At 36.3% G+C, this 16,281-nt stretch overlaps 1 protein-coding gene across 2 annotated transcripts in view; it reads right to left on the bottom strand.

Annotated features, from left to right (window-relative positions):
• Positions 1–16,281, bottom strand: part of ACSS3 (acyl-CoA synthetase short chain family member 3) — a 184,791-nt gene that overhangs the window by 97,966 nt on the left and 70,544 nt on the right. For both annotated transcript variants that reach the window (XM_008964068.5, XM_003811658.7), the window contains 2 exons: positions 12,026–12,106; positions 11,854–11,949 (listed from right to left, as the gene is read on the bottom strand). In XM_008964068.5, coding sequence (XP_008962316.1) covers positions 11,854–11,949; positions 12,026–12,106 — 177 coding nt within the window. The remainder of the gene's footprint in view (positions 1–11,853; positions 11,950–12,025; positions 12,107–16,281) is intronic.

The raw sequence follows: 16,281 nt of genomic DNA, 5'->3' as shown, positions 1-16,281 counted from the left end.
AAATGTTTTAGTTTTTTAAATTTTTGACTTGTAATAACACAGCTTAAAAGACAAACACATTGTACAGCTGAACAAAATTATTTTCTTTGTTTACATGTTCATTCTATAAGTTTTTTCCATTTTAAAAATTTCAATTTTTAAAAAACTTTAAACTTTTTTGTTTAAAAACTAAGACACAAACATACACATTAGCCTAGGCCTACACACAGGATCAGGATTATTGGTATCACTGTCTTCCATCTCCACAATTTGTCCCACTGGAAGCTCTACTAGGGCAAGCATGGAGCTGTCATCTCCTATGACAATAATGACTTCTTCTGGAATACCACCTGAAGGATCTGTCTAAGACTGTTTTAGAGTTAACCTTTTTTAATATGTAGGAGTACGCTCTAAAATAAAGATAAAAGGTATAGTATAGTAAATATACAAACCAGCCACAGTCGTTTGTTATCATTATCAAGTATTAATGTGCTGCACATAATTGCATGTGTTATACTTTTACACCATTGGCAGCACAGTAGGTTTGTTTATACCAGCATCACAAACGTGAGAAATGCAATGTGCGACAACATTATGATGATAGGAAATTTCCAGCTCCATTATAATCTTATGGGACCACAATGTATATGTGGTCTATCATTGACCAAAATATTTTTATGTAACATATGATTGGACTTTATAAAAAAAATAATATTTTTGAAACGTTTGAACTACTTTCAACTACACTATCCCATTTGATTACTAAACAAATATAAAGACTACAGAGTTCATTTCTATACCAATCATTCTATAAAGAAAGGTTAGTGGCAGCAGCAGTGGCCCATCTGGAATGGTTACTGTGGAGACAACTTTCCAAGCTGGTGGGATAGGATCCCAGCCCTCCAGGCCACAGCTGCAGCCACCCAGCCATCCCTGTGCTCTCGGAGGCCCAGGAAGCCCCTGTCCCCACACAGGCTTGGAAGTGCCTGCTCCTGCTGCATGGCCTCTCCCTGCTCCTGGTGCCTGCTCTGATTTCATAGCAAAGTTGTGGCCCTGTCCAGGTGATGTCACAACACAGCCGAGTGTGTGCACACTCAGGGCACTGCAAACATGCCAGCCCCCTACCTCCTTGGCCCCCTCTGAACTCTGGGTGTCAACGAGCACAGGAGGGGGATCAAAGGGGGCTAAGGATGGTTCAGCGCATGCCTGCAGGTGCCCCTCAGCATGGACAGCCAGGGTGCCATGGACAACATGTTAATGACAGCAGGAAGTAGACAGGCTTCTGGGTGGAAAGGGGTGGGTCCCCAGTGAATCCCCACCTTCAAGGCAGGGACAGCCTGAAACCTGAGAGCAGGGCTGTCAGTTCTGGGTGGGGTCCCAGACCCAGAGTGAGAACTTATGGTGCTTTTTCCAGGTCATCCATGGCTGCTAATAGGCCAATCAGCATGCACTTTCTCCCTTCTGAAGCCCATAAAAACCCCAGACTCAGCCAGACTCACAGAGTTGAGGGACAGCTTGCCTGCAGATAGGAGTTATCCATTCCAGAGGGCTGCAGACTCAATGGGATGACTTGCCTGCCAATAGGAACTACCCACTCTAGGTGTCCTCTCAGCTGCAAGCTGCACAGATATTGGGATGACCTGCCTCCAGATAGGAGCTACCCTCTCCAGGTCTCCTCTTGCCTGTGGACAGGACCTATCCACTTCATGTCTTCAGAGACCTGTACTGTTGCTCAATTAAAGCACCTCTTTGCCTTGCTCACCCTCCAGTTGTCTGCATACTCGTGCATCCTTGACATGGGACAAGAACTCAGGATTCACCAAATGGCTGAACTGAAAGAGCTATAGCACAAACAGGGCTAAAACACGGCCCCCGTCCCTGCTTGTCATGTTATGGGTAACAAGAAGGAGAGAAGGGCTGTGGCCCTTTGAGCAGCCCAGACCTGGGGGCTCCCCAAGCCAGGGCTGTGACAAACTTTTTGGGGCTCTGCAGTTCCTGGCATCTCCAAGCTTCCATGTGCCACCATGTTTCCCTCATCCAGACACAGGTCCGTAGTGGCTCCTGGAGCTGCCCAACCAGCATTAACAACCAGTGTGCCTGACTGTGTGCAGTGGCTGGACCCCATGCTTGCATGCTCACACACCCCTTGCCATTTTGGTCCTGGCTTGCCCTTGGCAGGCATGGGATCCAGGCCAGTAGGACAAGCTGAGCACAGCCTGCCAGGACAAGTGGGCAGAGAGAGCCCAGCAGGCTCAAGTAAAACTCAAGACAAAGCATCACCAGCTGCAGAGGCTTCTGGCTGGAAAAGCAACATCCCAAGGGTCCTGTGACATTAGGGTTATCTAAACTCTCCATTCTGTCTATGAATTTAAGAAAAAGCATTCAGTAAGAGATTATCAAGCTGAATACTATGAAGTTTTCAAACTTTTATGCAAAGTTGAAAAACTAGTAATGATAATGCCCATCAAAAAAATAGAAGTGAAACATTAAAATGCTTGGTAATGGTGAGCCAGGGAATTCTCTGTGTTATTCATTGATTAAAGCCTTCGAGTTCACTTTTATTTAACTCACAAGTCCTACACTTAAAGGATAGATCTACAAGGGGAGAGACCACCGAGTTTTCTTCTACATCTTCTGCTCATTCTTCAAAATTGGTAGTAGCTGAATCAACACATCCCTGTGTGCTGATTTCTTTTTTCTTGGTGCTGAGAGGAGAATTAATGGGCTCCAAAGGGAGCTGCCTCTAGTGCTCTGATTTGAATTCTTCAATGTTATGAGGACAAACAGACTTTGAAAGAAGAAATGTGGAGTAATATTCAAGCATTTAAGTGACTGGATTACAGGAGAATTTATGTTTAGTGTTTATATATTAGAATTCTATTCTGGGAAATAATACATTTGTGTTTTTGAATAATAACTATAGCTTATAATATCCAGAACTGATTACACTATTATATCGTGGGAATTATTCTAAATATTTATTCACAGATTAACCAATTGAATGCCATAGGTATTATTACTACTGATAATTAGAGTTCAGAAGACTAAGGCAGAAAGCAGTAAAGCAGCTTGAGGCCAAACAATTAATAAACAGAAGTGTCAGAAATCATACCATGGCAGCCTTAACTAGTATGCTTCCTCTCAAACACTAAAAGTGTTCACTAATTTAAAGTGAAAGTTTTCTTCAGTAAATATATTTGAAGAATCAGCATTCCCTAACTATGAAAACAAATTGGAATAAATTCCAGAGTTAAAAAATAAAATAAGTTACCAAATAATATATTTATTCAAGAAAACCAATTAAAGTGAAGAAGATTCACAAAAGTGAAAATTGAGACAGTATGTGTCAACCCTCTCATTTTAATGATTAAAAAATGAACTACCAAAGAGGTTTAATTAATTTGCTTAAGTCATATAGGTACATAAAGGCAGAGCAAGATAACCACACATATGTTAGTATTTCTAGTCCAGTGACCATACTCTTGTACCATCATTCAGAATTTTAAATCCTCAACTTTCTCTAATTCAATTTATTGCCTGAGAAGGCAGAGTATGGCATATACCTTCAAAGTTAATTGTTGAATTATTAACAAATGGCCATCTGCCCTCGCTAATCTAGTAAACATACTGAAGAATTTATTGAAAAGGCTTGTTGCTGTGATGTATACCATATGTGAAATACAAACAAATGTAAAATGAGAGCAAACTTATATCCCTTGACTGGAAAAGAAGACTGTTATTACATAAAAATGACAACTGCTATATCAAGACCAATTATACCAACCAGTTTATGGCTTACTCTCAAGCCGGATTTAAGGAGAAACAGTAACTACTAACATTCCATTTTAGACCTACGTAATATTCTAGCCAAGGAACAGTAATCTCATTTCTTGCTTAACCACACCACTGTCATTGTGGAAGCCTGGGCTTACTGTATCATGAAATTGAAATATGTGTACAACACACACTTTTGCACATTGGTAGACAGCAAAGATAAGGAGAAGGCAGGACATGGAAAGATTTATTTGCCTTAGAGAAATGTGTTGGATTTTGATTCTGCAGATGACAGTCTGGTAAAGGGAAGAAATACTAGAGAGAAGAGAGAGGCAAGGGAGCATATCTCTGTATAATCACCATTTGCCATCACACACACATGAATGCACATACACACTAGGCTGTTAGCTAAATTTGTTTATACATTGCATTCCTATGTGAAAAGATTGCTTGTGTTTTATCCCTTCTCTTTGGCAAAACCATCCTACCAAATATCCGTTCTTGTTCATACACGGTTAGGGTTAGATCTATTGGAATCAGTGCTCTATTAATGAAGTAGATTTCTAAAGAAGTACCATTCAATTTTTTCCTCTCAAAAGTAAAGACTAAATTATTCAGAATTGGCTTCCATATTTTAACTGGTCAATCCAATTTTCCTTCAAGAATTGCATACTTTAAACATCTCATACTGCCCTGACTGAGCCGGCCAGGTGTTTTGTATTTAAATATGTCCAATTCCATTGATAACAGTAAATCTCTGTCTATAAAACATATATCCTGACTTATTCCTTTATTATTTGGTAACTTTATTATTCTTTCCTGGTTTTGGGTATATTTTGTTCCTCTTTTCCTAGGTTCTTGAGATAGGAGCTTATATTCTTGATTTGAGTGTTTTCCTCTTTTCTAATGTATCTATTTAGTGCTATAAATTTCCCTCTCAGAAAATAAACTACTTAAATACAGGTGTTCTGTATTTAAATGTGTCCAATTCCACGGATAAAAGTAAATCTCTGTCTATAAAACATATAACCTGACTTATATAAGTTGCTCATGCAGTCCTGTTGTAAAAAAAAGAAAATTTAAATTACTCTTACTCATTGATAGAAAAAATCTTTACGTATAAATCAAGTTTTCTTCTGATATTGTCATTCAGGCATTTATTTAACAAATATGTATTGAATACTGAATATGTGTCATTAAGGCAAGGAGCTGAGAATTGATGGTGGACACAAACTCAGATGACTCCTTCCTTAGTAGAGTTACAGGAAAGAAGGGCAAACAAACACATCAAAGGAGCCTAAAGACTAATATGAATCTGCAACTTTTATACAAACCACCAAGGGAAAATGCAATGTGCTAAAAGACCATGATAAAGGGATTTGACCTAATCAGGGAGGTCAAGGAGGGCTTCCCTGAGGAAGTGACACCAGCTGAAATCTAACAGACAAGTAGCATATATTTCAGGCAATGTTCCTGGGACAGGAATGAGCATAAGAATAACTGCAGGGAAACAGGAGCATGTGGTACATTAGACAGGAGCATGTTGTACCTTGGAAGGAAAGAGAATGATTAGGATGGAGCAAATGGCCAACACTTTCAAATGCTGAGAAGTCAAGCACAGTGAAGACTGAAAATGCCCATTGACTTTGGAAAAGTAGAGATGACTGGGGATGTTAGGAAAAGCTGTAGCTATGGAATGATGGTGACAGCAATTGGAGAAGATTGCAGAGTAAATTCCATTTCTTAATCAGGAACTTACTCTGCAATCTTCTCCAATTGCTGTTGAAGCTGTTGAGTGTAGACAAGGCCTTAAAGAGAGAATGTTGTAGCTGTCAGGAGATAAGGGATTAGAGATTTTTGTTGTTGTTTGTTTTAATGAGGTAGTTTTATGAATTTGTTTGAAAATGTAATTATCAGGAAAATAAGCAGATTTACATGCAGTTGTAAGAAGTAATACAGAGATATACCGTGTACCCTTTAACCAGTTTTCCCCAGGTGTAAAAACTGCAAAACTACAATATGTTATCACAATCAGAATATTGATACAGTCAAGATACAAACCAGTTCATCTCTACAAGGATCCTTCGTGATGCCCTTTATGGCCATATGTGGCCATTGCTGATTTATAGAGACACAATGAATATTTGTATGTTAATCTTGTATCCTGAGACTGGGTTGAACTCACTTATTAGTTACGGGATTTGTGTGTGTGTGTGTGTGTGTGTGTGTGTGTGTGTGTGTGTGTGTGTGTGTATTCTGTAATCGTTTATGCAAATAATCATGCCATCTGCAAATAAACACAATTTTATTTCTACCCTTCTGGTGTGTATGCCTTTTCTTCCTCTATATTTCTGTTTATATTTATTTATTTATTTATTTTTTGAGAGGGAGTCTTTCTCTGTTGCCCAGGCTGGAGTGCAGTGTTGTGATCTTGGCTCATTGCAACTTCCACCTCCTGGGTTCAAGCGATTCTCCTGCCTCAGCCTCCCGAGTAGCTGGGACTATAGGTGCGCACCACCATGCCTGGCTAATTTTTGTATTTTTAGTAGAGATGGGGTTTCACCATATTGGCCAGGCTGACCTTGAACTCCTGACCTCATGATCCGCCCGCCTCGACCTCCCAAAGTGCTGGGATTACAGGCATGAGCCACCGCGCCCAGCTTCCCTATACTTCTTTATTAAATGAGCTAGAACTTCCACAGGTATGTTGAATAGAGGGTGAGAGTGGAAATACTTGCCTTGTTTCTGAACAACAGAGGAGAAACAATCAGGCTTTTATGATTAGGTATGATATTAGCAGCAGGTTTTTTCATAGGTGATCTTTTGTCAGGTTGAGGAAGTTCCTTTCAATTACTAGTTTTCTGATAGCTCTTCATTATGAATGAATGTTGAATTTATTAAACAACTTTTTCTACATCAATTAATATGATTATATAATTTTTCTGTAGCCTATTAATATGGTAGATTACCTTGATTAATTTTCAGATATTGAAGCAGCCTTGTTACTCTGGAATAAATTCCACTTGGTCACAGTGTATAATTCATTTTATAGATTGCTGAATTGTTGAATTCAAAATATTTGCTAATATTTTGTCAAGAATTCTTGTATCTATATGTTTATGAAGGACATTCGTTTGTAGTATTTTTTTTTGTCGTTGACTTGTTATTAGGGCAATACAAGCTTCATTAAATGATTAGGAGAGTGTTCCCTCCTCTTCTATTTTCTGAAAGAGACTGTGCAGAAATGGTATTGATTCTCCCTTAAACATTAGTAGATGGCACACGGAATACAGAAATACCAAACAGCCCCCTGCCTCCTCTTCTATTTTAAACATTGGTAGAATTTTCCAGTAAAACCATCTGTGTCTGGAGATTTCTTGTTGGGAGTCTATTTAATTACATATTGGATTTTCTTAATAGTAATAAGGCTATTCTAGTAATTTATTTCTCATTTGGTGAGTTTATGGTTTTTGAGGAATTAGTCTACTTCATCTTCATCTAAGTTGTCAAATTTATGTGTGTTGAATTTCTCATAGTATTCCCCTATTACACTTTTGATGTCTGCAGGGTCTTTAGTGATATCTACTGTCTCACGTGTGGTACTGGTAATTTGTGTCTTCTGTCTCTTTTCTTTGCTAGGCTTGTAGAGGTTTGTCCATTTTATTTATCTTTTCAAAGAAATAGTTCTTTTTTCATTAATTTTCTATGTTTTTATGTTTTCAATGTTATTGATTCCTGCTTTTACCTTTATTATTCCTTCCTGGTTTTAGGTATATTTTGTTCCTCTTTTCCTAGGATCTTGAGATAGGAGCTTATATTCTTGATTTGAGAGTTTTCCTCTTTTCTAGTATATCCATTTAGTGCTATAAATTTCCCTCTCAGAACTGCCTAAGTTGTGTCCTCCAAAATTTTATATGATGTACTTTCTCTTTCAATCAGTTTGAGATATATACACCCAGAGACGTGTGTGTGTGTGTGGGGGGGTGCGTGTGTGTGTGTGTGTGTGTTTTCCTGGATATTTCCTATTTGACCTATGGATTATTTATTTAGAAGTATATTGATTAGATTCCAATTGTTTGGGGATTTTCCTGTTAACTCTTTTTAATTTTTAGTTTGAAAATACTGTGGTCTTAAAATGGACTTTGCATGACTTCAAATATTTTTAAATTAGTTGAAGTTTGTTTCGTGGCCCAGGTTTTCGTTTATCTTGGTAATTATTCTGTGGGCATTTAAAAAGAATGTGTATTCTGCTGCTATCGAGAATAGTTTTCTATGAATGTCAATTAAATCTTGTTGGTTGATGATGTCAAGTTTTTCTACATCTTCACTGATTTTCTGTCTGTTGTTTTATCAATATTAAGACAGGAGTGTATCTAATGATAACCTGAAATATGTAACTGGAATGTATAGGCACACATCATATCAGAAGCCAAAACATAGAATGGACATCAGTCAACATGACATATTTGTGCATGAGCTGAACATCAGCCTTGAATACATGTCAAGAGGCATGGAAAAAAGAGGACACTTTTGATAAGTACTGAATAAGTAGATTCAACAAACTGTAATGACCAGCAGAGTGTGAGATGCAAGGAAAATGAACTTAAGAATCACTTGCAGATTCTCAGTTTGCATTACTACATGAATGGAGGTAACATTAACAGAAACACAGAGTGCACTGAAGGAAATATGGTTTGCAGGGTGGGGTGGAGATACAGAACTCAGTTCATGTCATCTTGGGCATAAGATGTGCACAGACTATTCAGAGATGTCTAACAATAGGTTAGTACTCAGCAGGAAAGGCAGATATAAAAAGGGGATTTAGAAGCCATGATTTAATTAATGATCCTCAAATATAAACTGCTTGGAGATTATCCAGGAAACGTAAGCAGAATAAGAAAATAGAGCAAAGACTATGATCCTGCTAAACTCTAATGTTAAGGACCAAAGTGAAAGAAACAAAGAGAAGAAAAGAAGAACAAGCTGTCAGGATGGAAGAAAGAAAACGAGGAGTAGAATATAATTTAGTTCCACAAGTATTTATTAATTGTGTAGTGTGTGCTATGCACTGTGCTGTGAAACTGGCTTTTATCCTCTTCTAGATGATACCCTCTTCTAGATGTAAATGTATCATTTCAGTACAGTGTGGCCAGCTCAGTGACAGACATATGCTCGAAAGCAACGGGACCACAAAAAGGGGCACTGCACACAGCCCAAGAACGTGAGAGAAAACTTTCAAGAAATTATAACATCTAAGCAGAGTCTACAAGGAGAGTAGGAGTTAACCAAGAAAGGAAAGACAGGAGGAAAGTCACAACAGAAAAAAGAAACAACATGAACATTAGCAAAAGAGCCTGGAGCTCAAGAGAGAGGAAAGGATGACCTAAAGGAATGGTCTGCAGGGCTGAACTCTAGTAAGAGAAAAAATAAAATCAGATTAAACAAGGCCCTTTGACTTTGTCACTTATGAAGTCACTGGTGACCCCTGCTGCAGCAGCTTCTATGAAATGATGTGAACATAAATCAGACTACAGTGAGATGAGGAATAACTGAAACAACATGAGGTTCAGGAATCTGGGCGGGATATTTTTTCAAGGAACTTAGTGGAGAAGAAAATAAAGATGGCATAGTTGAAGCAGGCAAAGGTCTAAAAGACTTGGTTTTGTGACCAGAGAAAGTTAAAGACATTTATAAGTTGTAGAAAACAAGCCAGAGTGCAGAGAAAAGGTTTTAAATAGTAGCTTACTTCAGTCAATTATTCACACAACAAATATTTATAGAGCATCTACACTCTTCTTGAGCAAATCATTCCAACATAGAAACAAACAACCCTCCATCACAGTGTTAATATCATGTTTCAAATAAACTTGAGAAACAATAAAAGCCCATGGTAAATAGCGCAAAATATGTATGTATCTCAATTCTAAAGCAGCTTAATGCTTATAACCATAAATATGTTAGCATCTTTGGCTTTGTCATATTTATGTAAGCAATGCCACAATTCAAAATAACTATTCAGTGTAGAGGTTTATTTTGTTTACTTCAAGAGAAATAATTTTTTAAATTAAAAACATTATATTGCAAAGACAATGGTACAAAATGATTTCTCAAGATTATTTTGTTTTAATTATTACAAATACCTAAATGCATATTCAGTATGCAAGATATAAAAGCACTATACAAAAGATGCAGAGTAGTAGATGAATTCCCAAATGCATATCAAGTCCGCAAGATATAAAAGCATGATACAAAAGTGTAGAGTAGTATATCATGGTTTAATACTTGTGTCAAAGTCTACCTTAATATTTGTTAGCATTCAGAGACAGAAAATCAGCCAGTTAAAAATGAAAGAACACAAATAGCCTTTAAGTGATGATGAGGCCTGGAGTATTCCAGAAAGATTGAGAATGGCCTCTCATGTTTTCAAATTCATTGACTTGCAGAAATTTAAGAGTGCAAATTAACTTGAAATCATTTAATACTATTCTCCACACCCCACATATAAAATTCCCTTTACTTCACAATCCTTGTCTGGTATTGACAGAACACTTATGTGAGAGAGAGCCTTATATTTGAGAAGTTGTCCATTTGTTCTACTGCCAAGCATTTAAATTTGTCTCTGATTATTCCCAAAATATAACCCTCTGTAACTCCGCATTCAAGACTACATAATTTATATGTAGCAACTTTTTAAACATCAAAATATACTTATAATATCTGCACTTTAAGTGTATTATTTGTCAGACTAGCCATTCCCAATTTCTTCACCTTTTTTTTTTTTTTTTTTTTTTGAGATGGAGTCTCACTCTGTCGCCCAGGCTGGAGTGCAGCTGCATGATCTCAGCTCACTGCAACCTCTACCTCCCAGGTTCAAGTGATTCTCCTGCCTCAGCCTCCTGAGTAGCTGGGATTACAGGCATGCACCACCAGGTCTGGCTATTTTTTGCATTTTTAGTAGAGACAGGGCTTCACCATGTTTGGCAGGCTGGTCTTGAACTCCTGACCTCAAGTGATCCACCTGCCTCGGCCTCCCAAAGTGCTGGGATTATAGGCATAAGCCAACACGCCCAGCCCACCTCTTTCTTGTATACATTATTTCCATGCTACTCCCTTTTTTCAGATGCTTTCTAGTAATTTAGTGATTTTTTTTATCATCTCAGTTAAACTGAATACAAATTTTCAAATGTGGAAGAGTAAAGTAAGATTACATCATTGCACATGGTAAGTATTTTTTAAAAACAGTCCTACCGATAGCTTATGTTTAAGTTATGGATGTTATAATACCCAGAGATTTGGCTACATAAACTACAACTAACCCAAGTTTTCCCTATTTTATTTCTGTATTTTTTAATTTAAATATAGAACTGTAAATATTTATGTATTTTTCCATCTTGTTAAATTTGTCCCAAAAGTCCAAGGCCATTTTGAATGATAATTTAGCAAACTACCATATTAGTTATCCCTCCAAGACTTTGATCTTCTACAGATCTGATAGGTATGTTTTCTAAGTCTTTATACAAGACATTGATAAAGTTAAATGGAATAGGCATATGAAGTAAATTTCCTATATGCAAAGAAATCTTATTCCTAGGTGACACTGATATATTCATCGAATTTTTAAACAGTTATTTATTCAGCTATAAATCTGGTCAGTGTATATTCCTATGTCTTATACACAGAGCTTTATTAGAAACCAAGGAAAGTATTTATTTAAAATTGAGACAACATGACTTTGGAAATCCATTAATCCTATGAAAATAAAAAAGGTGAATCTACATTGCTTGCTTTATGATAACTATTTTCTGGGACTCTAAAATCAGTATCAGCCAATAATTTCTAGAAATTTGTTAGGGATAGATATAAATCTTGTTTTTGTATGTTCTTCAGAATTTAATTCTGACTGTTCAACAAAATTTAAATAACTGGCTAATATTTCATACATATCCCTTTCCCTTTCAAAATTATATTTTTAACTGGAAGAAGATATAATAATGTCCCCTGTCCCCACCCCAATTTTTCTGATCCTACTCAGGACTGCTTCATGAAAAGTTTTAGTAAAATAAATATCATTTATATGTGGTATTAATTTTACTTTATTACCTCATATAAAACTGTTGTGTTCCCATGGAGAAGAGGTCCATAGCAGATATAGGAATGTCCAACAACCCAGCCTAAGTCAGAAGCTGCCCACCACACCTAAAAAATAAGATAATAAAATGAATATATTTTATTCAGAAAATGTCATGTAATGTAAATTTAAAACCACGATTACCTCTCCAGGTTGAAGTCCGTATATGGAAGACATTGACCAGTGTAGCATGACAGCGTATCCCCCAGTGGGCCTAATCACACCCTAAGGAGAGAAAAAGTGAAATTAAAATCAATAAACAATGTGTAAAAACACTCTCTATCTTCATAGCATCCACTTTAAAAGTTCCTGGTCAAAAGTATTTTATATATTAGCTACAAGTTACTTTGGCTTTTATAAAATTATCTTTGAATCATTATTTCTTTGGGTCCTTCAATAGTCAACACAAAATAATTTGTCCTCATTAGTTCCATTTTTAGAATCCATTCTCACATAACATTATTAGTCTTCTAAAGAAAACATGATTTCACAAAATTACATGCAATACAAACTTTTCTAATGGCACCACACATTATCAACACTACATTTTCAGACGTATTTCCAGAACAAAATTTAATGCGAAGAAAGGTAAAATGTAGTTATACACCTCAAATGCAGGCTAACATAAGGACCTCTATTTCTTAAGATGATTAAATAATAATAGCTGCTTGGAGGAAACAAAGTCATATTCTAACTGGAATCTCATTACAACGCTTCACTGAGGATCATGCAAGCACACTTTAAAGCTGAGCAATTCTTTAGTTATGAACTCTAGAACTCTTAGGGCTGAATTCCAGTGAGTTGAATCTAAGGTTAAAAAATTTGTCTTATATTGCATTTTGGGCAAAAGTAGGGATCATTATATCATTGTAGTACAGTTTTCACAAATCAGTTTCAAGTAGCTCTCCCCAACACTGGGAACATATTCAACCTAAATGCAAGATTAATATTTGAACACTGGGTACAAATGTCACCATAAATAAGAACTAATGGAAAATTTAATAATTAAGTTCATTTATTGTTTTAAAAAACATTAATCATCATTGGCCCAATAAGACATAACCGAGTGAATACTCAGAATGAGTAGGTGAACACCTGCTAAGAGATAGAAGGTATATTCCACTCACATGTATTTTGAAGCATCTTTTAGTACAACAATCATAACTGCTCTTATGCAAAAAAAAATTGTTTTTTATGAAAGGGCAAACATGGATCTAATCAATAACTGTGCTATTAGTTATGCTTTTTGGCATAGCTCTGCACCTTAACACACATACACAAATCAGGAAAATGAAACAGAAATTGACTTTCCGTTAGTTACTAACATTGCTGCTCTCCTCAGGTGCCACTAATAAAACATAGGCATCATGCTGTGGAACATTATTTTATTCACCTGTAACAACACCTGGTCTCTTAGCAAATATCAGATGCAGTGTTGTTGGTATTTGAGAGCTATTTTCTAGATTGTATGACATGGTTAGCATGCAGCTGGCCCTCTTGATCTCCATGGGAACATTAGAAATTCTAAGCCCCCTGCCAGTAGGCTTTACACGTGCACCTTCCCATGTAAACGAAACAGTTATTTTTCCACTGTATCCTATCCTATCGTCCATGCACTTTGCTAGTTTGTTCTATTGAGAAGATCTTTTCCTATGGCTCAACAGATTGATGAATCTGATATTAATCAATTTGCAAACACTTTATAAAAACTATTCATTTTACAGACTAGAAAAAGTAGCTTTTGGAGACAATATGCTGTCCATGTGTTATGACAGATGGTGATACTTAATATCAGTAATAATTTCAATTAAACATGTTTTAAAATTTTCTCTCCATCCTACATGTCCCTGCATTTAGAACCCATTTTTATCAGTAACTCTAAATATTATTAAAACTAGGTAAATGTTTAGACCATATGGTACAGAGGGTAAGATGCATTGACTAGAAATGATGACAAGAAATAAAAGGTGAGGGAAGACATAACTGAGTAGTAATTCAATTGTAAAACCTGAAACATAAATGTAAAGGATAAGCTGACAAATTTCTATTTACCTCTCAGATGAGTAATTCTTCAAACGACATTTACCAATGTCACTTTGTCTGTAAATTAGTGAATACTTAAACCCATCTGACCAAAAAAAGGAGACTTAAAAATGAGAACATGCGTGAAAAAGCATTAAAAGTTGTAAAGACTAAAATTTAAAATCTCATTAACGATATTATTTCCTTGGTTCTAGCAATTATTGCTTTTTATTTTACCCTGTGCTCCTATCAGTCAAAAGGCATAAATGTCAAAATAATTAGAGGTTGCCATCAAATATTCTCATTTAAAACAATTAAAATGAAGCTGAAGGAGTGAGAAGAGCCGTAATTTCTGATTTTCATTAGTCTTTGATACCCACTTACTTTTATTTTTTAAAGAATGAGTATAAAAATTTTAATCAAGCATCTTTTTACCATTTATTAATCTAGACTCTAGATCTGCAATTTGGTCTTGCCTCTCAAATGCTCAGATAATACAGTTTCAAATTTCTGAGTATTTGATATGGTGCAGAAAAAAGAAATGCATGGTTTCATATTCTCCAGGTTCACGTTTTATAAGAGGTTTGAAAGTATAAAAAACACGAAGGTTACATTTCAAGAGAATTTCTTTAGCATAAATATTAATTTGTAACAAAAATAAGATGATAAAGCATTTTTATTTCCTGTTTATAATCACATTTTCCAGGTAATGATAATTAAAATGCAAAAGAGAAACACCATTCAGCCTCTGAAAACACATAAATTATGCTCCAGAAAACAAATCATTATACTATAACTAAGCAAATTTAGTTGTAAACTAAAAATAGCACTTTTACAGTATATCTGAATATGAAGTAAAAATACTTAATACCAGTGCTTACCCCTAAAACACAAACCTTCTTCATTTTAGTCTTTTGAATCTCTATTATTTATTATTACCTTCTATATGCACTTTCTTTTTTTTCCTTTGAGATGGAGTCTTGCTCTGTCACCCAGGCTGGAGTGCAGTGGCGCGATCTCGCTCACTACAACCTCTGCCTCCCAGGTTCAAGCGATTCTCCTGCCTCAGCCTCCCGAGTAGTTGGGACTACAGGACTACAGAGGCATGCCACCACGCTCAGCTAATTTTTTTTTTTTTTTTTTTTAGTAGAGGCAGGGTTTCACCGTGCTAGCCAGGATGGTCTCGATCTCCGGACCTCGTGATCTGCCCGCCTCGGCCTTCCAAAGTGCTGGGATTACAGGCATGATGCACTGCACCTGGCCTCTCTATGTACTTATACTCTACCTACCTTAAAAGTAAAGTCACTAGATGATCTAATATATTCTCATAAAAACCCTGTAACCTGCCAATATGCTGTTCCGATCTTTTGGTAGGATCAGTCATAATTCTTAAAGATGTCTGCGGAACTTGAAAAATATCCAGATGGGACTAGCACTCTGTGCCCTGAATAAAGACATGAAAGTGAATCCTATCTCAGACATAGCAATGGAAGCAATATGAAGGTGCTCTCTTTTGGGAGTGGGGGACAAATACAATGTTTATGGTGTGTAAAAAATTCAATCAGTGCAAGTAAAAGTAAAGGGTGAATGTTAGTTACTCAGAAATGGGACCACAAAGTTATCACAGATAGTTCTTTATAATTTCCAGCTTACTGAGCTACTTTTGAAGACAAGTAAACTCACAGATTGTCATAAATGGGGCTATTAAAGTAAAACAGAAAACATGTTGGTATAAATGTTGTGTGCAGTTTTGGCTGCCACAACTTGAAAAAGAAAAATGCAATTGTAACAATAGGCGTTGTAGAAGAGGAAGGAAGCCTGAAGTGTGTGGTAAGATTAAGAATCTGGGATTCTTCATTGTAAAAATGTAAGTTTTTTTTTTAATGGTCTTTAAATATCTGACAGGCAAATCCCAAAATACTGAGAGTAGAAAAGCTTAGAGTACATGACAAAACTTCCTATTTCCTACATTAAGTCCCTCTATCATTTACTTTGTAATAAAGAATCATACAAGGCAAATATATATATATTTACATATGTAAAATGTCTATTCACATACACACATGTAAACATATCCATGTATCCATGCATGTGTACATATTTATATGCTTATGTATATGTATATATATATGTGTGTGTGTTTGTGTGTGTGTGTGTGTATCAATTCAGCCTGACAAGAAACAATAAAGGGGGAAAATAAATTTTATTTGAAGGAAAGAAAAGAAACCCATCACCAGATGATGGCAGGCGTCAGAGAAAAAAATGAATGGTTCTGATTGTTTAAAAGATCTAACACGTCAGCACTAAAGCTTGTTTCGATAGTGGTTTGACAAATGGCATCCCCTTTTTCTAGAGTAAGCCTCCAACTGTTTTCTAAA

The sequence above is a fragment of the Pan paniscus genome, chromosome 10 (genome assembly GCF_029289425.2).
Source record: "Pan paniscus chromosome 10, NHGRI_mPanPan1-v2.0_pri, whole genome shotgun sequence".
NCBI classification, from domain to species: domain Eukaryota; kingdom Metazoa; phylum Chordata; class Mammalia; order Primates; family Hominidae; genus Pan; species Pan paniscus.
Note: the sequence above shows the minus strand (reverse complement) of the source record. Positions and strands in the feature narration are given on the sequence as shown.